Genomic DNA, 27,216 nt, shown 5'->3' with positions numbered 1-27,216 from the left:
TGATGAGAATACCAAAGACAGAGATCTGTCCAGTGAAAGTTCACAACCAAGCACCAGTGACTAAACCCCCAACTGTCACCCACCCCGCTGTGCACACACAGGGACTCTTAGTGCTTTCTACAACAACTTGTGATTCCTGGGCATCCTGGGTTCTCAGTGTTTTTGAACAGGTTGTACTCTGACCATAATGTCTTCTGATCCTGTCTCACCTGGAAACTGACTCATCTTTGATGACTCAGCTCAGCCATCACTTCTTCCTCCCTTAAGGGGTGTAAAGGGCCACTAGAAGGCCCACTCATTTTTTGTGTGCCTATCTCATCCTCGGTATGAGCCCCTAGAGAGCAGGATTTCCCTGTTTCTATTGCTAAAGAACAGACTCCAGTGAGTGTACAATTAGTGGACAAATGAGCTGGGTTTGGAGTGTAGAAAAAGAACATATGTGTGCACACACACGCACACACACACATACACCAAAAAATAAAGCAAGACCTGAACCAAGATCTCTTTGACTTCTATTCCAGGGCCCTTCTCTGGGTGGTTCACTCTGCCTTGCTACCCTGTCTTGTGCCTTTGGTTGGCCCAGGACCTATGCACAGATACCAAAGAGTGACCATCTCACTGTTGCCAAATCTAGTAGCAGATCATGTCACTGTCTGAAATGTCAAGAGCTGCTTTCAGCAGCTACTGAGTCCCCCTGATCCTTGCCTTGCATTCCCAAGGCAAAGCCAGCCTAAAGTCTTTGCCAAAGTTAGGAGAGCAGCTGGGAGAGGGGGGTGGCAGTGAGCCTCCTGCCCTAACATTCCTTGGACTAATCATAAAATAGGTTAAAAATAAAATAATAATAATAATAATAGCTAACACATAGTACTTTCCATTTGCCAACACTTAAGTACTTTCATGGACTAAATAATTTTCTCCCAAATTCTAGGAAATAGGTATTACTATTTTTTCTGCTTGTATAGATGAGAGAGCTGGGACACAGAGGTCACCTAGCAGGTAGCAGGGACAGGATTCTAACCAGGCATCTGGCTTCAGAGTCCTTGCTCTTAATGACTATGTTATATTTTAAAATGTCCATCTGTGGGTGGGAGTTGTGGCTCAGTGGTAGAGTGCTTGCCTAATATATGTGAGGCGCTGCTGAGTTCCATCCTCAGCACTACATTAAAAAAAAAAAAAAAAAAAAAAAGTAAAAAAAGAAACAGTTCATCTGTATTTTTTTTTTTTTTTTTTTTTTGGTACCAGGGGTTGAACCCAGGGGCACTTAACCACTGAGCACATCCCCAACTCTTTCTTATATTTTATTTAGAGATAGGGTCTCTCTCAATTGCTTAGGGCCTTACTAAGTTGCTGCGGCTGGCTTTGAACTGAGATCCTCCTGTCTTAGTCTCCCTAGCCGCTGGAATTACAGGTGTTCATGTATCTCTGTGTCCAGCCCATCTGTAATTTTAAGTCTTTTAGCACTTTAATATTTATGAAGAGAGTTTGAATATATCACTTCATTTTATTTACTGATTTTTAATTTTTAATTTTAATTGTAATTATTTTGCTATTGAGGATCCAACCCAGAGCTCCACTCATGCTAAGCAAGCTCTCTACCGTCATTTTATCAAACACTTTCAATAACCTAGGAAACAAACTGAGGCTCAGGGAGACTAAGGGACTTTATCAAGGCCACAAGGACTGGGAAATGGCTGGGTTCACTCTTGAAGCCTGCTAACCATTTATTTTCTCACTCGTTCATTCACTCTTTTATCCTTTTTTTTTTTTTTTTGCGGTGCTGGGAATCAAACCCAGGGTCTCATGCTTGCAAGGCAAGCACTCTACCAACTGAGCTATCTCCCCAGCCCTCTTTCATCCTCTTAAGACACTGAATGATGGCTGGGAGCCCCACTACATTTCCATTCTTCTGTTCCTTGGTGAGTGACTTCAAGGTGGGGCAGAATCACTGGAAAGGCAGAGATCTCCCCACTCTTGAGTGCTGATCCCCTTCCCAGGGACTTTTAAATACACTTATTTTGGGACTAGGAAATGGGGTAAAATTTCTCTGTCTCCCCCATCAAGAGAGGGACTCTCTGAGCCTCCATAGGCTCCAGGCTTCTCCGTGACCTATGGAGTTGTTACTGACAATTTTTTCCAGGACTTGTAAGCAGGGCAATATAGACAGGTCCACAGAAGGACCTGGGAACCTTTGCTGGGAAAAGTCTTCATTTATCCCACCAGACTCCAAAGTCCCTTTGACCATTCATTCTTCTATCTTTCACTGAAAAGAAACTCCAGAAGGGATGATGTAGAAACATTTATTGGGTGTTTATGGGACCAGTCCACATGGGTTGGGGATAGTTGCCTCTTCAGGGCTGCCTGGAATGTCACTGGCAGTCACTGTGGCCATGAAGCAGTGCTGGAGGAGGTGTTTCGAGTCTGAAGCCTGCCTCTCATTGCTTTCCAATCGTGGGTTCAAGAAGGGGTAACTCTGCCCAGGAAGACTCCCTCTTGGCACCTCCATCCTGATTCCTGTGTTAGTACTTTGGCGATCAGGAGGCAACTCCTTGGGACCTGAAAAACAGCAAGTTGAGACTGCTTCCTCCCGCAGCTCCTTCTCCCTGACCAGAATCACACTCAGTTTGCTTCTCTGAAAGCTTACCTTGGGTGATGAGTTGTGTTCAGAGTCTTAGTTACATCACTCACTTAACAAATATTTATTTTTTTCTTTCTTTTTTGGTACAGGAGATTGAACCTTAGGGGCACTCAACCTCCAAGCCACATCCCCAGCCCTATTTTGTATTTTATTTAGAGACAGGGTCTCACTGAATAGCTTAGTGCCTCACTTTTGCTGAGGCTGGCTTTGAACTCTCGATCCTCCTGCCTCAGCCTCCCAAGCCTCTGGGATTACAGGTGTATGCCACTGCACCCTGCACAAATACTTATTAACAAGATACCACATCATAAACTAGGAGCTGTCAATGCTTCTCATGTACTTACAGTTGAGTTGGGAAGAGACAATAAATAATTGTTACATGAAGATTTGACCTTCACCACTGCCCCTTGAGGCAGGTATATTAAAATTCATTTTATAGATGAGAACACAGGCTTGCCACACAGCTAACATGCACAAAGTATTGAGTGTTTTGAAAACATATATTGTTCTAAGAACAGATTCCATGATTCTCTTCATCTACTGCCTCATCCTCTTTCTTATATATGAGTTTGAAAGGAAGCTCATTTAGCCTTATTATTCCTCCACCCCCTATTCATGACATTTTCTGCTTGGTTTATGTCCCCACCACACCTTAAAACCTTTTGCCACTACATTCCATAGTGATGTCTCCATTCTTATCCCCCTTGACCTAATAGGAGCATTTGAAACAACTGAGAATTCCTACATTTTTTTGATAAAAAGGTGTTATGGTTTGGATTTGAGGTGTCCTCCAAAAGCTCACATGTAAGACAAAGCAAGAAGTTTGGAGGAGAAACTATTGGGTTACAGCATTAACCCAATCAGCAAATTAGTCCCTGATGGGATTAACTGAATGGTAACGGAAGTGGTAGGTGTGGCTGGAGGAGGTGGGAACTGGGGCCTGTCTTTGGGGTATACATTTGGATCTGGCAGTGGAGTCTCTCCCTGCTTACTGATCATTATGAGAGCTGTTTCTCTCTGCCACACTCTTCCACCATGATGCTCAGCCTCACCTGGAGCCCTGAGGAATGGATCCAGCTGTCTACGGATTGAGACCTCTGAAATTGTGAGCCCTTAAATAAACTCTACCTCCTCTACAGTAGTGCTGGTTGGGTCATTTAGTCACAGCAGGGAAAAAGCTGACTAAAACAAAAGGTATGTCAAATGTTTAAGCCAAAAGTTTGAGTCACCTCTCGCACCTTCTCTCCCAAGTCCTTCACAAAGCCAAGCAGTTCATCATCCCTGCTGATTCCCCTAATCACCATCTGCCACATCCACCCATTTCTCTCCATCCTTAAGGCCACCATTAGGATGTGGTCAGGCTTTCATTTTCTTCTGCCCAGACCATTGGAACAGCCTCCAGTTGTGCTCCCAGTCCATCTTCCACGCTGTAGCACAGAGAGCTTTCTTATCAAGTGATTCCATGGACTATTCTTTCTCAAAAGCCTCCAGTGTCTTCCCATTACCTGTGATCTCTGAGGCAGCAGTTGAGGCTCTTCATGAACTGGCTCATCTCTCCTCTTCAGTTTCACTACTACTACTTTTCCCTCAAGAACTCTATGCTTTGCCACATCAACCTTCTCATGGTTTTCCCATTCTCTTTTTTACACCAGGGATTGAACCTGGGGGCACTTAACCATTGAGCCAGCTCTTTTTAATTTTTATTTTGAGACAGGTCCTTACTAAGTTGCTTAGGCCCTCGCTAAGTTGCTGAGGCTGGCCTTGAACTTAAAATCCTTCTGCCTTAGCCTCCTGAGCTGCTAGGATTATAGGCATGAGCCACTATGCCTGGCTCTCATGGTTCTCTAAAAGGGTCCAGGTCTTCAAATTTCTGGGTCTTTGTGTTGTTTTGTCTGCCTGTGCCTAGAATGATATTTTAATGCCTTCTCTGCTACAAATTCCTATGCTTTAAGACACATCGATGGAGGATACCCAGGAAGAATGGCGCCTCTGTAACAAAGGGAAGAATGAATTTTAATAAGGAAGTGTAGCCAGGGGTCAGCTACCCAACATCTATCTGATACCTTCCCAATTATATTTGGGTGGGATTAGCCCCATCCCAGCTTTAGGAGTGGGACCTGGTTGAGTTGAGCCAATAAGCAATCCTATTCCTCTGCCACCTGAATGGGCAATCAAAACAGCATTTTTACTGGGTGTAGTGATTGGTTTAAATGTGGGCACATGCTCTTAGGTTGTTCAGTAAGAGTAATTTTTTTTTCTGGTTGTTTGAAGAAAGCTAGCACCCTCTTTCTCCTCCTGGCTTGATGGAAACAAAAAGTATGTAGTCCCAGGGACTGCTGGCAGCCAATTTACTACCACGAGGAAAGTCAGACTGAGGCGAATCCAGCACAAGATGGATGGCAGAGGCAATTCTCAGAGAATCTGAGAGAGCAGAGTCACAGGCCCAAGGAATGTGGACTTCTGCACAAACCATGCCTAAAGCCAATCCTACTTTCGGGCTTCTTACCTATGGAATCAATAAATTTCATTTATTGTTGTTGTTTTGTTTTGGACTTTTTCTTTTTGCGGGGCAGTATTAGGGATCAAACCCAGGGACTTGCACATGTTAGGCAAGTGCTCTACCGCTGAGTTACATCATCAGCCCCCTGAAATTTTGATTTTTAAATAATTTGAGGCTCACAAGAGGTTTTGAAAAATAGTACAAAGATGCAGTACGCCCTTCATATAGTGTTCCTCAATGATAACATCTTATGTAATCATAGTGTATTTTCTTAACTAGGAGACTGATATTGAGACAGTATGATTAACTGAACTATAAATCTTATTTATTTTTATCAGTTTTTATATGAATTATTTGATCCTGTGTTTTATATATATATATATAAACTTTTATATATAAACATTTAAAAAGTATATATGTTTATATAATTTATATATATAAAAAAATATATATATATATTTTTTTCTGTGCTGGGAATTGAATCCAGGGCCTCAGGAGTACTGGGCAAGCGCTCTACCACTGAGCTACATTTCCAGCTCCTGTGTATAGGTTTAGATAGGTTTAGATAACTACCGCCACCATAATCAAAATAAAGAAATTTTCCATTGCCATAAAGAAACTTCCTCACACTACTGCTTTTGAGTCAGACTTTGCCATTAAATCCAACTTCTGGTAACCACTAATCCATTCTCCATAACTGTAATTTTGTCAATTTTGAAGGGTTATATAAATGGAATTATATCATATCCAACCTTTTATTTATTTATTTTTATTTTTTGCAGTGCTAGGGATTGAACCCTGGGCCTTATGCATGCTAAGCAAGTGCTCTATCACTGAGCCACATCCCTGGTTCATTCAACCTTTTAAAATTGGGCTTTTTTTTTTTTCACTTTGCCTAGTAGCTTTGTGATCTATCCAAGTCATTGCATATATTGAGAGGACATTCCTTTTTTATGACCAGGTAATCATTGTGTGGTTTTTATTTTGTTTGTTTTTAAAAATATTTTTTAGTTGTCAATGGGCCTTTATTTTACTTATTTATATGTGATGCTGAGGATCAAACCCAGTGCCTCATACATGCTAGGCAAGTGCTCCACCACTGAGCTATAACTCTAGCCCTCATTGTATGGTTTTACCATTTGTCTATTATTTCCAGTTTTTGTATATTGCAAACTAAGCTGCTGAAAACATTTGCATGCAGGTTTTCATGCAGATATAAAATTATTTCTCTAGGATAAACACATAGGAGTGTGATTGCTAGTTTGTACTATATAGTGGGCAGGACAGTGTCCCCCAACAATATCAAGTCCTAATTTCTGGAACCTGATGATATCTGCAGATATTTCCTTTCTAGGATAAAGTTTTTGGAGATATGATTAAATCGAAGACTTCTAGATGAGGTGATAAACCTGGATTGTCCAAAACCCTTAATGCCTTTCCAAGTCACCCTATGAGAAAAAGGCAGAGAGGGAGACAGACCACACAGAGATATGAAGATAGAGGTGGAGATTAGACTAATACAGCTACCAGTAAAGGAATGCTATCAGTCACCAGAAACTAGAAGAGGCAAGGAGCAGATTAGCCTCTGGAGCCTTTTGTTGTTTGTTTGTTTGTGTTTTGATGCTAGAGATTGAACCCAGGGATGTTTAACGACTGAGCCACATCCCCAGACTTTTTTGAAAAGATTTTCATTTAGAGGCAGGGTCTTGCTAAGTTGCCAAGGTTGGCTTCGAACCTGTGATCCTCCTGCCTCAGCTTGCCGAGCTGCTGAGAATACAGGCATGCACCACTGCATCCAGCTTAGGGCCTTTGATTTTGACTTGGTAAACTGATTAGGGACTTCTAATCTCTAGACCTGTGAGAAAATAAATTTCTATAGTTTTAGGACACCAACTTTGTGATGACAGCAGCCATAAGAAACTAATACATAAAAATAGATAAAAAAAAAAAAAAAAAAAAAAAGGTTTGACATGAGAAACACCAAAAAGTGTCCTCCAAAATGGCTGTACCATTTTACATACCCCTGCAGCAGTGTAGGAGATCCAGTTGCATCATTTCCTCACTTGGTATTCAGTTTTTCTTGAGTATTCTAATAGGTATATAATGGTATTTCAGTGTAGCTTTAATTTGCATTTCCTTAGTGGCTAATGAAGTTAAATACATTTTCATGTGTTTATTTGCCATGGTATATCCTCCTTTTTGAAGTAACTGTTCAAGTCTTTCACTAGTTTCCCAGTGGGATTGTATGTCTTCCTTTATTTTTCTTTTTTTGAGATGGGGTCTCACTATGTTGGCCAGGTTGATCTCAAACTTCTGGACTCAAGTGATCTTTCCACATTAGCCTCCTGTGGCTAAGACTATAGGCATGTACCACTATGGTGTTTGGGACTGGTTTTTTTTTTTTTTTTTTTTTTTTTCATAATGTTGAGTTGAGGGTGTTCTTTACACATTTAGAATAAAAGTCCTTGGTTAGCTATGTAAATATATTTCCCATTCTGAGACTTGCCTTTTCATTCTTATTTATTTTTGGTGGTGGGAATTGAACTCAGCTTCTTACACATGCTAAGCAACATATTCTATCACCAAGCTACACCCCTAGGCTTCTTTACATTTTTATTTTGAGAAAGGATCTTGATAAATTGCCCAAGCTGACCTTGCACTTGAGATCCTCCTACTGCAGCCTCCTGAATAGCTGGGATTACAGGGATGTACCAGCATGTCCCACTATCCTTATTTATTTATTATTTTTTAATTTTAATTTTATTTATTTATTTTTGTAGTGCTGGGGATTGAACCCAGGGCCTTATGCTTGACAGGCAAGCACTCTATGAACTGAGCTATATCCCCAGACCCTGCTATCTTTATTTTTGAATCAACATTTGCCTCCCTATGTCTTCCCTCATGCATCAGTTCTTTTCTCCATTCCCTCATGAAAGATCTGTTTCTCTTGTCCCCGAACAGCCTTGCAAAAATCTATGGACCTAGGCTGTGAGCCTTGAGTCTCTTCTGTTGAAAACCAAGTATTCTCAGTTCTTTACCTAATTTTCACATGACAGGGTTCCCAGACCTGAGCTGCTCACCTGTCTCTGATCACCTGATTGGTCAAACTCCCTCTTAAATTGCAGGACTGTGAGTAGCTGGCAACCAGGACTCTGGAGAATCCTTGGACTTCCAGGAGTTATAAGATGTTACTTCGAGTCCTCACTTTGATATTAAATCATTGTAGTACTTCATGCCAACCTCTTTTCCTTTTTAGATCTCAGGTTCCATTTCATAAATACAGTAGAAAGTAGGTCTGGTCTCATTTTCTTTCTTTTTTTTTAATTCCAAGTTTTAAAGGAATCTACATAATAAACTACATTTATTAAGTACTATTTTTTTTTCCATTTTGTATTGATCAAAGAGCTCTGGTAAGCAGGAAACAACACATATTACTGCCTCCTCCCAGCTGATCTGATTCTAGCTGAAGGCAAAAAAAAGAAACTTGGTCCCAGTAAAACCTTTGGACTACTGGATATTGTTCAAGAATCCCCACTGCTGTATTTGGGGACCCTCAGATGATTAGAACCCAAAGTTGGGAACCTACTAAACAGATGATTAAAAAAAGTTACTTTTGAGATATGATGGCTGGTGCTTTATCCAACTGGAAGTAGAGAAGGACCACCACACCTTTTCTTTCAGACCCTGTACTTCCGTTGTGACCCGAGATTCCCTCACCTTTTTGGGGACCACATCACACATACTTTTACAGAGCTTGTGGACCCACCATGTCTTTTTTACATGACTTTTCCAGATCCCAGGGCTTCCCTCACACCTATATCCTAGGGCCCCTAGTTCCACAATCACAGTCTCCCAGAGAAACCAGTGGAATAGACCACTGGATCTCACACAGTCCTGCCTCTTCCTTTGGCTTCTATGTAATGGCAGTTATTAAAGTCCCACAGTGGTACCTAAAGCCTGGAGTGGGGAGTAGGGTTCCATTTTTGAGAAGCTCCTGTTTGATTTTTTTTTCCTAAACCAAAAGGTACCTTGGAGAGAAGGAAGCCTACAAGCAAAAATACCAAGTTCTATCTTTCCCTCTCCCTGCCCAATGGATCCGCAATGCTTTATCAAGCAGCAGAGGGCCACATTTTTAAGAGAGAAAATAGCAACTGATTACAATAGGTGTCTGAGTTCAAGTTCTATTTTGAAGTTATGATAAGAGGATTCATGTTTCCTACCAAGCACTGGATTTAGGATTCGCTTACCAATTTTGCTGGATTCCAAAGCTTATACTCAAGCATATCCCTAGTGTAGGTACTGTATTGGGTCCTAAGGATACAAAGATATTTAAGATGTGATTCTTCTTTGTGAATATTAGTAGTCTTTTTGAGGAGACCAACATGTAAAAATCTAGGTGTCTAATAATTGAAATGAGAGTTACTCTGGGCTAAGGGTATAGACTGTGTGTGTGTGTGTGTGTGAGAGAGAGAGAGAGAGAGCGAGAGAGAGGGACAGAGCGAGAGGGAGAGAGAGAGAGAGAGAGACAAAGAGAGAGAGAGAGAGAGAGAGAGAGAGAGAGAATGAGAACTAATTGTTAAAATTTGTTGAAACCAATTAGGTTCCATATAAGCATCATCTCTAGTTTTGCAACAACTTTCTTAGTAGGTATTGTACACATTTTACAAAGTAAATTGGGGTACAGAGAAAAGAACCTTGCTTAAGACTCCACAATGAGTTTATCAAAGTCAAGATTAGAGCCAGGACCTGTACAGCTCAGGGCTTTGCCTTCCCACCTTTCTCCAAGGACCTCTGTGGCCAGTTCCCCACTGCCTGAGATCCACAACCCTAAACTTGAGACTAGCCTGTGGTGATCAGCCTGGAAGAAAGTCATAGGTTCTTTCCCTGCTTGGAGATGAGTGAAAACTAACTCATCACTGACACCTATGAACCAAATATAAGGTATGAAAGTCTGTAAAGGACAAAGTTCTGATGGATGTAAAGGAGGGGCCTGTCAACTGTCTCCGATGCAGAGGGTTATGAGGCTCCTGGGTTGATGCTTTGGGTGCAGAGGAAAGGAGAGGATCACACAGTGAAGGAGGAACTAAGAACTGAGGAACATGTGACTAAATGAACTGATGAAGAATAATTATGGAATTTTTAAATGATACCTTGTTTGAAGTACTTCCGATTCCTTATTATTTTGCTTTACAGATTTAAGATATTTTTCTCTTAAGCTTACTTTTATTTGGTAAAATAAACCTTTATGAATAAAGATGAAACTATTACTTTTTCTTTCTACCTGATTCCTCTAGAACCTGGAATCAAATATATGGTTCAGAGGTGTCACCTCCCCACACAAGTGTAGTTAATTAAAGAGCAGTGAGATCTGAGACTGAGCCCTGGCCTGGAAAGCAAGCCTTGGCCACCAACTGGCCTGGTGACCTTTGGCACCTGACTGCCCCTCTTTGGGCTTTAGCTTCCTTGTCTGTACAGTGAGAGCATCAGACTTGATTTCCAGGAGCCCTCTGAATTCTGGTCAATGGGAATGGCTCATTAATGACCTCTCCATCAATACCTTTCAGAGGAGGATAAAACAGAACTCTTGTCTTCAACTTTTTTCTGCTTTTTTTTTTTTTTGTCTCATTAAATGTACCTAGGTTGGAACATTACCTTTATACTCACTTCATTCACCTCATCTGCCAAATAGTCAATAATAAACACCCATCAGAGTAGTGGAGCAAGTTAAATGGGACAGTATGTTCAAAATTTTCCTTCCAATCTAGCTAATTCCTCACTGAGTACTAGGGGGAGAATGTTATGGTCTTCACTGCGTCCCATGTTTGAGGGATGGGATGGGGTGGGGATGATGGACAAAACAGCTGGGCAGGGAAGAAACCTGTGCTTCTCCATGTCCACTGAGCCATCACCAAGGAACTCCCCTCCTGACTTGCCTCCTCCCTCATAGATTAGAACCCCAAGAAACAGTGCAATGATCCCACATTCTACTAGTCTCGGAGATCTGGGTTGACATCCCAGCTATGTATGCTCACTAGCTGTATAAACTTGGTTCATTTCCCTGCTAAGCCTTGTTTTTATCTGCTGAAAGTGGGCAATGATCTCTCTACATGTCCTACTAAAGAACAAGACAGCAAACATAAGCAAAAATATGTAAAGGATAAAGACCAACATAACGTCATGGACCTATAAACTCAGATGCTGGAGGGACCCAAGCCTCCTAGGTTGGTGCTTTGAGTGCAGAGGAAAGGAGAGGAACACACAGTGAAGGAGGAACTAAAAACTCAGTTTGAGCAAAAGATAAAGCCTAAATCTATCATTTAGTAAAAGGTCAGTATACACACTTTACATCTTAAAAATAAGAAGCAAAAGAGCAAGAGTTGTGTTGTTCCAAACCCTGGAAACTAAATAATCTGGCTGGTGGTACAGCAGTGAAAAATGGGAGGGTGATTTCCATTCTTGGGGCGAAGGCTGAACTAATTGTATCCTCCTTAGCCAGAAAGGCTGGTAGGGAGGGTGAGCAGTATTGGGGTGGGGTAAGGTGAGTAGGTTGGAGCCTACACAGTCCTGGCCTGTAAGACGGAAAGATCAGGACTCTAGAGGCAGAAAGATACATGTTGGAATTCCAGCTCCACAATTTACAAGCCATGGCCCTTTGGGCAATTCATCTAATCTCCTGAAAACTGGTTTTCATATCTGTGAAGGGTGATAACAATACTTATCTCACCAGGGTAGTTGGGAGGATTCTATGAAATGGTGCATGTAAACTTTAAGTGTCTGTCACTGTCAAGGGACTATCCTTTTCTATCAATCAGGATAAGGAGGGGAAGGAGGGTGGAGGTAGAGTTGGCTTTGTCACTTATTAACTAGGTGACTTTTGGTCTCAGTTTCATCATGTGTGAAAGCAAAGTAGTAATCAGATCTCTGCCATGCCCAGTTATTGTGAAAAGTAAGCAAGATGATCTATTAAGAGCTGGCACATTCCTTTTAAGGACTGCATCATATTTTATTATTTCACTGTACCACAGTCTACTTATCCATTCTCTTCTGGTAAACATTTGTTTCCAATTATGATAGGCTGTCATGAGACCTATTTTACAAGTCCTCTCTTGAAGCAACTATTTTCTTAAGACAGATGATCAGAAGTGAAACTGCTGAGTTATAGGGTATATACATACCATACTGCCAAATTGTTCAACAAAGTAGTTGTACCAATTTATAATCTTTGTGTGTGTATGTGTGTTTGTGTTTTACTGGGGTTTGAACCCAGGGTTTCACACATGCTAGACAAGCACACTATCACTCAGCTATATTCCCAGCCCTTTTTCTTTTCTTTTTTTTTAAATAACTTTATTCTATTTATTATTTATTTATTTAATGTGGTGCTGAGAATCAAATCCAGTGCCTCATGAGTGCTAAGCAAGCGCTCTACCTTGAGTCACAAACCCAGCCCCTCCCCAGTCCTTTTTCTTATTATGAGTCAGGGTCTCACTAAGTTACTCAGGCTGGTATTGAACTTTTGATCCTCAGCCTCCCAAATAGCTGGGATTACAGTCGTGCACCACTGCACTTGGCCCAATTTATAATGTTAACAGCAGTATATGAGAGTATTCATTTCTTCTCCAACTTTCTCACTATGAATATGATCCATTTCTGGACTTTTGCCAATGTAATTATTTAAAAAGGTGTTTCACTCTAAGTTGACTTCTCTTGATTATTAGTAAGGTTTGCACATCCTTTCACTTGTATTGGGCATTTGTATTTCTTTTTCGGTGGACTACATCTTTCTCATTTGTTTAAAGGTATATGTATATATTCTGGATATCAATCCTGTCTTGTTTTATATAGTCTGCTCTCATTATTCACTGTAGTTATGTTCTATAAGGTCACCATAAACACTGAGTTAGCAAATACTGAGTCATTATTCCTAGAGAAAATATAAGGTTAGTTCCTGTGTGCCTCTGATCACAATATTTTTGTCAACTGATTAATACATAACTATGCTTTTTTGTGTGTTGCTGTTTAAAGACAGATTATTTGATATACATTTTCATATATATATATATATACATTATCAATTCATTAACATTGAACTCACAGACAATAGCACCATAACTCATGCCCAAAGTTTATCTAATACCCATATTTTCTCTACAGGCACATAATAGCCTTCTTGTGCTTAGGAGGACCAGATAGCACTTCAACACTTGGCTTGGAGGACTTACCCTCCCCTCTGACCCCTGTGGTACTGGGGATTGTACTGAGGGGCACTCTACCACTGAGCTACACCCTCAGTTCTTTTATTTTTTATTTTGAGACAGGGTCTAACTAAGTAGCTGAGGCTGGCCTTGAACTTGTGATCCTCCCACCTCAACTTCCTGAGTAGGTGAGATTATAGGCATGTGACACCATGCCCAGTTTGAAGGCCTCCCTGCTCCATAATTGAACCCAGGGGACTGAACCACTGAACCACATCCCCAGCCCTTTTAGTATATTTATTTAGAGACAGGGTCTCACTAAGTTGCTTAGAGCCTCACTAAGTTGCTGAGGCTGGCTTTGAACTTGAGATTCTCCTGCCTCAGTCTCCTGAGCAGCTGGGATTAGAGGTGTGCACCACCATGCCTGGCTTGAAGGCCATTTTAAACAGTGAAATCATCAACAAAAATTTGTTTAAAAATGGCACTAAACAGACTGCAAAGAGGACAACTGTTTACAGTATGAAAGTTGAAACACAAAGGCAGAATGTTGCCCTTTTCGACCTTAACTGAGAACACATGCACCTCAAACTTTTTGCAACTCTGCACTTGCCCACATTTGCAAATGACCTCAGAAGGACCTAAAGGATTCAGAGGTTACAATACATTGTAGCAAGTAGGCAAGTTCACAACCAGGATCCACCATGTGTGAGTGCTTATATATATTTATGTTTATGTGTACACATGTGTATATGTGTGTGTGTATCCTTGCAGTTCATCACTTTTAAACAAATTTATATATGGTATGTGTATGTTATTTATATTTGATGCAGGCAAATTTGACAACTTGGTCCTTATATTCAGAATTTTTTTTCCTCGTCACCTGGCACTGCCTCTCAGTAATTCCTGTCTCTTCAGGGAGCCAGATAAATCCTTCTGCTCATAACAGTCACCCCTCCTACTTTTCAGTGCTCAGTCGCAGCAGGATCATTCAGGCAGGTAGGTATCAGGATCTGGGAAGGGTTCTTGTATTGTCACTTGTTGTCTATTTATTGTTAAATTAGAAATACTCTTTTTAAAAATATGTTTTAGTTGTAGATGGACACAATATCTTTACTTATTTATTTATTTTTATGTGGTGCTGAGGATCGAACCCAGTGCCCACGTTTGAGGCAAGTGCTCTACCACTGAGCTATAGCCCCAGCCCAGAAATACTCTTTGAAAAATAATCTTTTACAAATGATGGCATTCAGCTCTCTCCTGTCTTCTTTAGAGACTCAGCTATTACCCACCCTGCCCTTTCTACTTCCCTGCTTATTTATTTTTTGTTTATTTATTTATTTGTAATTCTTTCTTCTGCTGCTTAACTTCCTCTCCCATCCTGTCTGGACTGATTCCCCATGATGTCCCGGCACAAATGACTTTGTCACTGTATAGGTATCACTCAGAACTGCCACACACCTTTATCCATGATTTACCTATCCTGGAATAACTTTTTGCCTAACAAAATTTTTCACTAACTTAACACTAATTTAAGTTGTTATCTTTGGTACCAAACAATTTTGTGCTTAGTTGTATACTTGCACAGACCCTGTGTAGTGGGCAGAAGACTTGAGGCAGAAAGTCATGGGCTGGGTGGGGTTCAGCATACCATTTGTCAACTATGACACCTCAAGGAAATCACCAAACCTCTGTCAGCCTTGATTTTCCCATCTGTAAAATGGAGATAATAATACCTATTTTGAGTGCAGTCCACTCAATTATACTGAAAAATCTTTTGCTAATAGGAACTTTTTCTTTCACAGTTCCTTTCAGAAGTTCTAAAAATGTGTGCAATGAAGACTTATAAAAAAAGCAACACTTTTTGGGGGGGACTCTAAAAGGCTCTTAATGGCCTATGTCAATGAAAAATAATTTTTAAAAATCCTGTAATGAGTTTCTGAATACATTGTGAGTTTGGGAAGCAACATTTTTTAAATTAATTCTGTTTTGTTTGGAATAATATTAAAATCCATTTGTATTCTCTAAGGGCTAGAATTAAAACATTGTCATAGAAAATCTACCTCATGAATTAACCTCTGTGTGACAAATGGAGTGGTGATTACATTAAATGACTCTGATAAACACTGAGCACATGGAGAATTCGGGATGGAAATGTTCAGATCATGAACCTCCTGAGAAATGTGCTGCTGCTTCTGAATATTCCAGGAACTCATGAGGCAATGTTCCCAACAACGGTTCTAATCACCTCCCCTCTGTAAAGATGCCAGCTTTCCAGATACAAGGAAATCGTGGCCTCTTTCTTACCTGTTGTCTGTAAGCTTAAACCTGGATCCAACTTTGTGTGGGGCTTTGAGCTGATGAACAGGTAACAAAGCACACAGGCAGTGACAATGAAGGCCAGGAGGACCACGGCTGCTATGGAGAGGCCCACAAGAGCACCAACACTGGGAAGAGAAGATCACACAGGGGCTGAGTGTCAGGGAACTTGGGAGACAGCATGGGATAGCAGTGTGAAATCAGCTTTGACTATGGTTCTGTCCAGACCTGTCTTGGCCAGGCTTTCTGTGCTTAAGCATAGGTGAGCATCAACTATATGCCAAGTACTCGCCACATATATAACACGGCACGGCTCACTGTCACCGTGTAACTGGGACTTAGTATGGGCTCTTTTCTCTTCCTCTCCTTTCCTCCTTGCTTTCCTCAATGTGCTCCTGTCCCAAAGAGTTGGAGATGGTCTTAAAGGTCCTTACCCCCAAAAGCAAGGTAGGTCTTACTTAAAAAGAAGAGCTGTCCTCCAGCCTCAAGGTAATCTCTGACCCAAGCTCCATGGTCCTTCTGTTCACATCAGTGTCAATCCCACATCTAAAATACCTCCCACTGCTGGTCCCTCACCCTCCAACCTTGCAGCCTCTGCCCAAGTGAGACAGTCATGAAGGAAAAAGTGTGTTTTCCTCACATACTACTCAATGCACTTCTGAGGCCAGTTATATGGGTCTCCCCCACTGCTCACACCAAGAAATTCTCTAGTGGACACCAGCTGGGTATCCTATTATTTAACCCAACATACTGGAGATAGTGTTGGATCTCACAGATCAAAGGCTCAGTACCACAAGATTGCCCCCTACCTTGGATACCAATTACAAGGTGGTCACTTATACTTCTGACCCACTAGCTATAAATTAGTGTCCCTATGATCTCTCCCTTGGACTTGACTGATTTTCTGGGAAGGCTCCTAGAACTCAGGGAAACACCTAAGTTTACCAGTTTATTAATGAGCTGCCAGATGGAAGAGAGATGTAGAGCAAAATATGGGTGGTTGCTGAGGAGCTTCCGTGGCTTCTCCAAGAGCACAGCCCTCCAGAGACTTTCACACATTCAGCAATACAGAAACACTGTGAACTCGGTCCTTTTTTTATTTTTTATGGAGGTTTCATTACATAGGCATGATTGATTACACCATTGGCCAGAGGTGACAACTCAACCTTCAGCCTCCCTCTCCTCCCCAGAGGTTGGGGTGTGGTGGAGTGGGGTTGTAAGTTCCAACACTCTGATCACATGGTTGATTCCCTTGGCAACCAGCCCCCACCTGGAACTCTTCAGAAGCCCACTAAGAGTTGCCTCATTAGCCCCCATCTGGAACTCTCCAGAAGCCCACTAAGAGTTGCCTCATTAGAACAAAAGATGTTCCTATCAGCCTTGTGGGGCTCTATGTCAGGAACTGAGGGACAAAGACTATTAGAACAAGAGTTGCTCTTAGCACCCTTGTCTACAAGGGTTTTAGGAGCTCTGTCTCAGGAACTTGGTACAAGACCATGCATATATATATTTTTTATTATGTCATAATATATCTGGTCTCTAGAAAACTTGCTTGTTTAGGACTCACTGTCTTTCTATCCTATTTCACAAGCCCATTTCTCATCTCCCCACATTGGAATTTTACCTATCCCTGGAAACTCCTTCCCAAGTATTCCATTCTGGATGCTTTGCTTGGTCATCTTTCTCTCCCCTCCCTCCTCTCCATGCCAGATTAACCCATTCAAGATACTTTCCTCAGGGCTGTTAGCACTTCCTTCCTGCTCAGGAGGCTGGTGGTGTGGTAGGGAAAGAACAAAGGGCTTTGGAACCAGACTAACGTGGGTTAGGGCCCAGCTTGGAAACTGATTCACTGTGAGCTCTTGCTGAAGTTATTATTCACTCTTTATTTATTTTTCTTCCTTTCTTAAGGTTACCCAGACATGGTCTCAAACTCCTGGGTTCAAGTGTTCCTCCCACCTCAGTTTCTCAAGTGGTGGGACTAGTTATACAGCACAATGTGCCTGATTTACTTATTTATTTATTTATACCAGGTATTGAACTCAGGGGCACTTAACCACTGAACCACATCCCAGCCTTTCTATTTTTTATTTTGAGACACAGTTTTTGCTAAGTTGCTTAGGGCTTTGCTAAGTTTCTGAGGCTGGCATTTGAACCTGCAATCCTCCTGCCTCAGCCTCTGGAGCAGCTGGAATTACAGGTATGCAGCACCACACTCAGCTATGCCTGACTTATTTAACCTTCTGAACTTCAGCTTCCTTGTCAGAAGAATAAGAATGACCAAAACAGCACCTCTCGGGTGGTAGTAAGAATTAATGACCCAGCTATATTCTTGGCTCATAGTTGGTATTCCACTTATTCCTCACATGTCCTTGAAGGCAGAGTCAGACCATATTTTATCAGCTTTGTCCTCCCCTTGTCCTGTCTGTGTCCACTTGAGCCTTAATGTTGTGGAATATTCTGTCCAGAGTTTCAACTGTCAGCGTCCATATCTCTTTGCCTGAGGACTTTCTTGGATCCAGAACAGGCTCTGTCTGCACATAGGGAAGTTCAAAATGGGATAACTAATGTCTCCCATCCCCCTACCAGCCCACAAAAAGTGATTGATTGAAAGTGATATATAAATACCCAGCTTCCTGGCCCGTGCAGGAATAACTGAGAGGTGTACATCCTACACTGGCTGGAAGAGTTTAAGCTCTAATTATCTTGGTGTAACTTGCTTTGTAATAGGCCCATTGTTGATTTCTTCCCTTCTCCACCTTTAACCAGTGGTTGGGATTACTTTCCATATAAACTGCATCAGACTTCTGAGTGAACCCAATCTAAGGCTGGATTATCCATGATTTCTTTCTCCTTTCATTTCTGGTCCTTTCCACATTTTTCATATGGAATATGTAGTGCTTTTTAGTTTTTGTCAGGATTGTAAACATTTTCTCATTTGAAATACACTTAATGTTCAAAGGGCTATTATCTGGTAGGCCTCTGCTCATATAGGGACCCCATCCTTTATGAGGGACATCTATGGGCATCTAGATGGAATCAGGTCTCTAAAAGGGGCCCCCTTGAGGAATAGGTGAGAGAACTGAGGGATGTGTCTTAGACTGTCCCTGAAAGGCACTATCTCTGTGGGTCTGTCTGAGGACAGAGGCACTAGCCTCCAATGACAGAACAGAGAACTACAGGGGAGGCTCCAAGAGGGAAAACCTGGTTTAGTATAAGATGAACTTTAAATGATAAGAGTTGTCTCGTGTAAATACTACCTGAGAAAGTGGTGAGCTCCCCATCTTGAGAGAGATTTGCACAAATCACCTGACTGAGTATGCCCTTCAGTGAAGTTAGAGTCCTGCCCCATGTGGAAACTGGAAAAGCTCTAGCTTTGTAGATTTCACTGTTCTGACTCTGAAATACCCTACTGTGGCCACTAAGAAAGAATTGGGGGGACAGCCTAATAAACAAGTACTTTGGAGTCAGCTGGTTCTGTTTGAATCCTGGCTCTGCAGCATATAAGCTGAAAAAAACACCTTACTCTTGTGATCTTCATTTGTAAAGGTTCTCATCTCACTGGGTGTCCAAAGGATGCAATGAAATGCATCACTGCCTGGTCACCAACTCTGCCTTGCAGCAAGGCTACTGCCTTTTGGCTTGCATCTTGGTAAAAAGCAGATGGAGGATGTTTGGCACCAGCTGCTTCCTTGGACATCTTTGCTCCCTGAGACATGCTTCTCTTTTAAAGATGGCAATTCTCCTTAAGCATTATCTCTCTAAGGAAACAGTACTTATCTGGAGATCTTTGTGTTTGTAAGGACCAGTTTTCATGAAAAGGGTCAAATGGAATTCAGGGCAAAACAAGGTCTCCACCCTGCAATTAGGAGCATGCCAGAAAGGCTGTTTCAGGATCCAGGGCACACTGATCACACAGATGTCTTGAGGACCCTCAGGACTCTTCCTCCACTTTGCAACTGTCTGTGATGTTTATGAACCATGTTTGAACCCAGGAATAAGTGCCCTACACACTGAAAACTTTCAGCTGCCCTTGGGGTCACACTGACATGGGATATGACCTCAGAGATTACTTCTTCCAACCCTCCTCTAAAGCATTATCTGAGCCACTGAAATGCTCCATGAGGAGAGGGTTTCCCAGGCAACGGAAGGGACCACAAGAGGCATGTAGGAGAGGGGGTGACAGAAGAGGGAAGGGGTGGGTGTTGAGGGGGTTACTCATTTCTCTGTCTCCAAGGACCAGGACAGTGCTCAGAAGATAGTAGGTCAGTGAGTGTTTATCTGAGTCCATCAGGTTATAAGAAGGCCAAGCTAGGTTTAGACCATCTTGGAACAGGACAAGCCCAGGCTTGGGGGTCAGACAAGCCTGCATTTTCAACTCAGCTCTGCCACTTCTCACTGGAACACTCCCAGAGAGTAACAACCTCTATCAAGTCTTCTCATCTGTCAAACAGAGAGAAGATGGATGTGCCAGGGTTGTGATTGCATGAAAGCATCTAATCCTTGGATTGTCCTAGGTAATATTCTTTAAATCTCAGTGTGCTATGATATTGCTAGAAAATCTTTGACAATTCACTTTTTTTGTAGTTGTAGATGGACAGCATGCCTTTATTTTATTTGTTTATTTTTATGTGGTGCTAAGGATTGAACCCAGTGCCTCACGCATGCTAGGCAAGTGCTCTGCCAATGAACCATAACCCCAGCCCCTACAATTCACTTTTATACTCTGAGCTTCACTTTCCGTGGAAAGGGAATTCTCTTCTCTTGAGTACCTACTGTATGTACTGGTCACTTTCACATGCCTTGTTTCACTTAGTCCTTACAGTATTCCATAATACAGGTATTATTATCACTGATTCTAAAATGAGGAAAGAGTCCAAGAGATTAAATGACTTTTTCAATCCACATATATAATACGATATTAAACCAAGGTTTGGATCAGGTTCTGGAGCAGTCCCAAAGCTCCTCACTGTCTCTGTACTTCAAAGGTAGACCAGCGCCATCTCATTTCAGCTCCCAGTTCAGTGCTAAATACACAGTGGGCCTTCATCAAATACTTTACTGTTTTACTTTGGGTGTTGGTCATATCTCTAAATAGATTGGGAGCACCCCTGGGGAAGGGAATAATTGATTTTTGTGTCCTCAGTGTCTTGCAAAATTCCTGGCATAAAGCAAAATTTATGGTAAATGAATGAATACGTGAATGAATAGACAATAAATTAGTACTCCCTGGGTTTAGACAGCAGCCAAATGTGCAGGTTCTGATAACCTGATCATCTTAAATTTTTTAGAGTAGTCCAGACAAAGCAATAATATTTGTAACTGTCATTGGCACATACCAAGTTGTTTTTGCCTCTGTTATCTTACTTGACCCTTGCCACTACCTTAGTTAGAAAACAAGATAGTGACTGATCATTCTCCCCTTTTGAGAGATGAAAAGACAAAGACCCAGAAAGGTTTCAGTGCTGTCTTTTCCCACCCAGAGGGCATGAAGCTTCTGCTCATATACCTCACAGACAGGAAACATCACTATCTCCTTAAGATAGCTCATACCATTTTTGCTGGTCTGTTTCCCAGAGAAGGCTGAGGATCAGGTTGCATTCTCTGGATGAGGCCTTTGGAGACCCAGAGAGATAGAGACCTATTGCCCTCTCATCACCACATTGAGTTCTAGGAAAGTCAGAGGGCCTAACCCACCCCTGTTCTGAACAACTGGAAAACTAGAGTTCTATGGGTGGAGATTCACCCAAACTACACTCCTATTAATATGGTCCTAACTGGCTTCTGTTGGTGCATTATGCCATTGTGACATGATGAACTTGGAAGCAGCTCCGAACCCCAGGTCTTTTGCCTTAGCTCCAGAATGGAGTACATCCCCAGCATGCACCATGATGCTCTCTACCCACACTACACGTTGAGTAAGGAGTGGGTGAAAGAATGACTAAGGATAAAAGGGAAGGAAAGGGCTGAGGCTGGGCAGAGGCTGGGTTTGGGGGGTAGCAACAGGCGAGGATTAAGATTTGAGGTAGAGGTTTGGATGTAGGTCTACAACATAATCCGAGACCGGATGTGGGAGAAGAGCTGAAGTGGACTGCACCTTCTCCTTGAGGAGAAGGTTAGGGCTGGAGAGAGAATAAGGACTAGGATCAGTATTGGGGAGTGAGTAAGACCAGGGAGGAGGTTGGTGTTGATATCAGGAAGGGGACTCTGGTGGGCATTCGGATAAGGATTAGGGTGGAGTACGGGGTTCCTGTGAATGTCTGAAGATGGTAGTTTGCTGTTGAGGTAAGGGTTGGTATGTGATTTGGGGTTGGATTGAGGGTTCTGGTAGAATGAAGTCTGAAATGGGAACTGAGTGAGGGTTAATGGGTAAAGTTGGGGCAAGGTTCAAGAATGCTTCTAAACAATGGCAAGGGTCAGGATGAGGGAACTGAGCTGAGATGGGATTTCAGGAGGAGGTTGAGCTGGTGATAGGGTGGGAGTAGGGTCAGCACTGGGCTTGAAGACTAGGGATGGGATGGGGGTTGGTGCAATCTTTAGGTGGACATTGGATGAAGGTCGAGTCTTAGCCAGCAGATGGGCTGAGGGTGGGGCTAGAGGGCTAAGGCTCGAGTGGGGTTCGAGGTGGGGTTAGGGCCAGGGCCAGTACCTGAGCCACCACATGTAGCTGTGCTCGTAGGGGAAGAAGCTGTGCGGGTCGTCGCAGCAGTATTTGTGGTCGCGGAAGCCACAGCAGAAGACAGCGGCCGCCTCGCCCCCTGGCCGCGGGCAGCTGAAGCCGTGCACCACCTCCTGCTCCGCGCTCACGTAGCTCGTGCAGGCGCCGGTCATTGCGCCCCCAGCCCAGCCCGCCGCCCCTTCGGGCCACCAGACGGCTGGAGAGACAAGGGTCGATGGAGCGAGGGACTGGTGGAGACCCGACTGAGCCTCAGAAAGACGAAGAGACAGGGAAGCAGAGGTAAGCAAAGACAGAGACACGCAGAGGAAGGCACAGCGAGGGGCGCAGAGACGCAGCGGAAGAACCTGGAGCCCCCAAAGACCGAGTGGCCACCAGGTGCGCAGGCGGGACGCCGCGACAGGGGTGGTGCTGTGGAAGAGGAACGGGAGGAGGAGGAGGTGCGCGGGATTGGAGGGCGGCGGGGAGCTGGGTGGGAGCCGCAGCCCAGCGCGGGGCGCTAGTCAGGGGCGCCCGTAAGGCAGAAAGCGGGGGAGCTGCCTGGGAGCCGCCTGTGCGCGCCGCCCTGGCCGCGCTTCCCCACCCGCTCCGCTGCTCCACAGTGTGTGCACGAGGGCGCCCGGTGCTCAGACACAAGGCATGGCTAAGGTAGCAGGAATTCGAGGCCAGGAGCGTGGGTCCCTTACCTGCATTGATCACTTTCTTGGTGATAGGCACTATGTTGAGCGGTAGGATGCGCGGGACCGTTCTGGGTTCTGCAGGAAACAGATAAGTGACTGACCCACACAACAGGGTCATGTGGAGATGATTAACACGCTACTTCCTTTAACCTTCACAACAACCCAGAGGACAAGGGATTTTCAAACCCACTTTATAGATGATTGCTGAGGGCCAGAGACAAGTCATTTTCCCAGGCCCCAAATCAGTGGAATTGTAACCAAGGCCTCTCTAGTTGTGAATTCCTTGCAAGGGCTCTCTGAGCACCTCTTTTCTGGTGGGCTTTTAAGTGTCTTCATTTCTGGCTTCCTTGCCTGTCTCTTCCTTTCCCCTTATGCACCCTCCTCTGCTGTTCACACCCTGTGCCACTGGCCAAGGACAAGGGGGTAAGTGTGGGTGTTCCCAGATGGTAATCCCTTTCCCCCATCTCAAGCAGAGCCAGCAGACCTCTCTATTTAGAAATATTTCCATATCACAAAGGCAGTACTCTCATTAGGATCAGAAAACCTCAGCCTGAAGGTGCATTCAGAGCCTTGGCAATGTATTTTAACTCCAAGAGGGTAACTCCCACATTTTGCACAGCAGTTGATAGAGTAGGAAACAGTTAATGTGATATCTTGACATCCCCCATTTTCCCTTTTGCTTTGGGTTTGTCAGGGATGGATCTTGGTATTAAGGGAGCTGGACTTAAGCCCAGCTGTACCCTTCCCTGCTTCCCTGTGCTACCTCTTCTCTGTGCTTCTAGTTCCTTGTCTTCCTCCAGGTCAGCTCCATAGATGCTGCTGTGTGCCATAATTCTGGAGCACCTGAAAAGGGTCAGATCTGGGTCTTTCATGGAGTAATGCATAGTTTGGTGGTGGAATCAGACAGACAGGGCAGGGAAAGGGGAAATACAGGGACCGGTCTCAGAGAGGGTACCATCTGAGGGGGCAGGGAAGGGTTTTGAGGCTGTAGTATCCTCAAGGGTCACTGTAAGGTCAAATATAAAAACTGAATGCAATTGTTATTATTACTGGCCTACTCTAATGAAGTTACAGTTTGGTCTGTATTTATCAGGAGAGTAAAGGGGAGGAATCCTTTGGGAGGGAGAGAGGCCTCCTGGAGACAGAGATCATCTGAGAAAGAAAACACTGCTCTATCTTTTGGAAAAACTGGGAGGCCTTGAACAATTTCCAAAACCCTTTTCTAGCCAAGAAATAATGTTTTTCCCAACAACCCTGAGGGATGGCTGTGCCCTGAGAGACAAGCACAATGTTACACAGTGATCAATGGCTCAGGCAGGACCCATGTCTATCTAGCCAAAGGTCCCCTTTGGATTCTGATAAAGCCAGTGGTCCCCCATTCACAAATTGTTTTCAAATGAAAAAGATAAATTATTTGGGAGTACAAAGGATATCAGTTCTATCGAATCATGATTTAGTCCTACCTGCTAAAAAGTGTCAAATACCAAGTTCTAGAGATGAGTCTATTTCCATAATTTTGAGGTGGAGAATGAAAATAAATAGTATTTCAAAATGTCTCTATATAATGCAATATGAAAATATCTTTGATTTCTGTTGGTGGAGTTTTACGCTTACTATGGAGTTTTATTTTTATTTTCCTTATATGGCTAATAGAAGGAAATGCTAAATTCTGTTGGAGATTAGTGAAAATTAGGATGTAATTTTTCCCATACAAGTTCATGGACATGTTGCTCTGTACGCATGCACTCCTTGAGCTCTGTGGACCTTGTGTTAAAATCCTCTAGTTTCTCAGATATAGCTCCTACTTTAATGCTTGTTCCTTCATTATATCCATTATTTTCCTTCCCTATGTTTTCTTGCAGACCTATATTCCAGACATTTTCCTATCCTGGATGTCATGTAGTCCTTGAAAACTTCCTTTGAGGTAGATCTTGGTCTTTCCACTTTGCAGACAAGGTAATAAAGACTCCAGGAAGTTATAGTTTACTCAAAGCCTCATAGGCAGAGGAGTCCTGTACAACTCCTATTCCTCCCCAGCTGAGATCTGGGGACCAGAGTTTCCCAACACTATCAGGGAAAGAATGTATAGGAGGGAAGGGTAGGCAGGGAGAACTGGTACTTACCGATAAAACACCGAACTAGAAGTCGTGCTTTGTGCTTTTCATTGTCCTTTAATCCTCACAACAACCCTGTAGTCTTATTCTCTCCATTAAGAAAAAAATTAAGAATAACAAAATATATATGCACAATAGAAGACCAAATTAGAGGGCTGGTGATGTTGCTCAATGGTAGAGCTCTTGCAAAGGTGAGGAGGCCCTGGGTTCCATCCCAGCACCACAAAAAACCTAAAAACTAAAACAACAAATTGGACAATACAGAAAGACCAAAAGAAAAAATCAAAACCACCCATGATCTCACCATACACAGATGTCTGTCAATAAGATGTGAGATCCTGGGTTCAATCCCGAGCACAGAAAAAAAAAAAATCCATTAATATCTTGGTGTGGAGTCTCCCAGACACCCCCCTCCCACACACACAATTATGTACCCACTTTATGTACAGGAAAACAGACCTAGAGAGGTTAAATAACTTGCCCAAGGATATGCAAGTATTAAGTTCCAGTCACCTGCTGGGTGACCTTAGGTCACTTTTCCTCTCTGCCTTAGGACAATAGCCAAGATTGTTTCAGATGGAAGAGCATGAAGTCTGGCACTTGGCAAGCCCCAAAAGGAAACGCTTTCTGCATGGTACTCAAAACAATGACCTCTTGACCTTGGCTGCCTTGCTTCTAAAGCCGAGTTCCCCGCAAGGAGGGTGGGGAGAGAAATGATCTCTTGACCCTCGCTGTGGTTGGCCTCGCTGGAAGACTGGATGACTGCAGTTAAGCGAGATTGACAACTCAGGGGCAACTTGAGGCCCTAATATCTGGTTCCTCTCAATGTCACACAGTGATCGGTAACCCAGGCAGGACTGGTACACGATCTCAGTCGCCATGTGTACTCCATGACTGCTCTCAGGCCTCTGAACTTTGTGGAGTGGTGCAGTATCTTTCCACTTACCTTGCTGCCCCAAATGCAGCTGCCCCATGGTGTGGATACTGCCCACCGACGTGTCCCTATCGCCAGGCTCCTCATAGATCACAGCAGCTGGAGAAGCGAAGGAAGTATGTGGACCTGCATAAAGTGCCTCGGAGTGCCTGCTCAGGAAGGATTCTTTCCCTTTTCTTCAAAAAGGAGGCTCTTGTCTCATTGTGAGGAAAAGTGACCTATCCCTGGTGGAACATCAAATCCATGGGCGAATCTGGGATCATGGCTCACATCTCCTGAAACCACCCAGAATCTTTACCACTCTCCATGGCCACCACCCTTTACTGATTTGGGACGATTTGCTGTTTTTTTTACTATGCCTTTTTTTTTTTTTAAATGGAATCCAGGGGTCCATTATCACTGAGTTACATCTCCAGTCCTTTTTATTTTTAATTTTGACACAGGGCCTTGCTAAATCGTTGAGGCTGGCTTTGAACTTGCAGTCCTCCTGCAAGATTCTTGAGTTGCTGAGCTTACAGGTAGCACACTGCATGTGGTTTAACATGTGACCTTTAAGACACACAATGGACATAAACAATAATACAAGAACCACCTGTGTACCCTCCACTTGGTTTAAGGAAAAAAAAAAAAAAGAAAAAAGGACAATCTTGTTTGAAGTTCCATGTACTTCTCCACCAAGAGGTAACCGCTCTCTCAAATTGGGTGTTTTTATCATTCCCACATGCTCATTTAGGCTATCATATATACTTGGATCTTTAAGTAATATGTGGAATTGCTTTACATGTCATTACATTTTAAATAAATAACTTCATGCTGCAGGTGTTCTGGAACTGTAGTTTGCCTTATGTTTGTGAGCTTTGTCTATACTGATGCACACGTTCCATCTAGTTTATTCATTTTTATTGCTGTATAGTTTTCTACTTTGTACACATAATGAACTTATTATCCATATTTAGGTTCCTTCCAATTTTTTCAGTACTTATGATTGAACCCAGGACCTTGCACATACTAGGCAAGTGCTCTACCATTTAGCTACATCTCAAGCCCTCCTATCAAATTTTGATTGCTGTTACAATGTTTCTCTTGAGGGTTTTTGTTTGTTCAGGTACCAAGGTTCAAATCCAGGGCCTGTATATACAAGTGCTTTACCACTAAGCTATACTCCCAGC

The 27,216-nt window shown here is 42.9% G+C and overlaps 1 protein-coding gene and 1 long non-coding RNA gene across 2 annotated transcripts; one reads left to right on the top strand and one right to left on the bottom strand.

Moving 5' to 3' along the window:
- Positions 1 to 1,264: 1,264 nt before the first annotated feature.
- On the bottom strand, positions 1,265 to 24,854 carry SHISAL2A (shisa like 2A). Its single transcript, XM_079142445.1, has 4 exons — positions 23,006 to 24,854; positions 22,293 to 22,570; positions 15,635 to 15,774; positions 1,265 to 2,553 (listed from the first exon to the last, which is right to left on the bottom strand). The coding sequence occupies exons 1-4, from the start codon at positions 23,009 to 23,011 to the stop codon at positions 2,309 to 2,311; spliced, it is 669 nt and encodes a 222-aa protein (XP_078998571.1). The 5' UTR covers positions 23,012 to 24,854; the 3' UTR covers positions 1,265 to 2,308.
- LOC306662611 lies at positions 22,471 to 27,216 on the top strand. The gene is made up of 3 exons (XR_013764162.1): positions 22,471 to 22,697; positions 24,862 to 24,923; positions 25,667 to 27,216. It is a non-coding gene; the product is annotated as an uncharacterized lncRNA (long non-coding RNA).

This window comes from Sciurus vulgaris (assembly GCF_902686455.1).
Source record: "Sciurus vulgaris genome assembly, chromosome: 1".
Lineage (NCBI taxonomy): Eukaryota > Metazoa > Chordata > Mammalia > Rodentia > Sciuridae > Sciurus > Sciurus vulgaris.
This window is presented reverse-complemented; position numbering and strand designations above follow the sequence as displayed.

Coding starts and splice junctions, on each gene's coding strand:
- SHISAL2A (XM_079142445.1), bottom strand. Junction 15,775..22,292: donor AGCTACATGTGGTGGCTCAG/GTACTGGCCCTG, acceptor TTCTCTTCCCAG/TGTTGGTGCTCTTGTGGGCC. Junction 2,554..15,634: donor TTTAAGCTTACAGACAACAG/GTAAGAAAGAGG, acceptor GCTGTTTTTCAG/GTCCCAAGGAGTTGCCTCCT.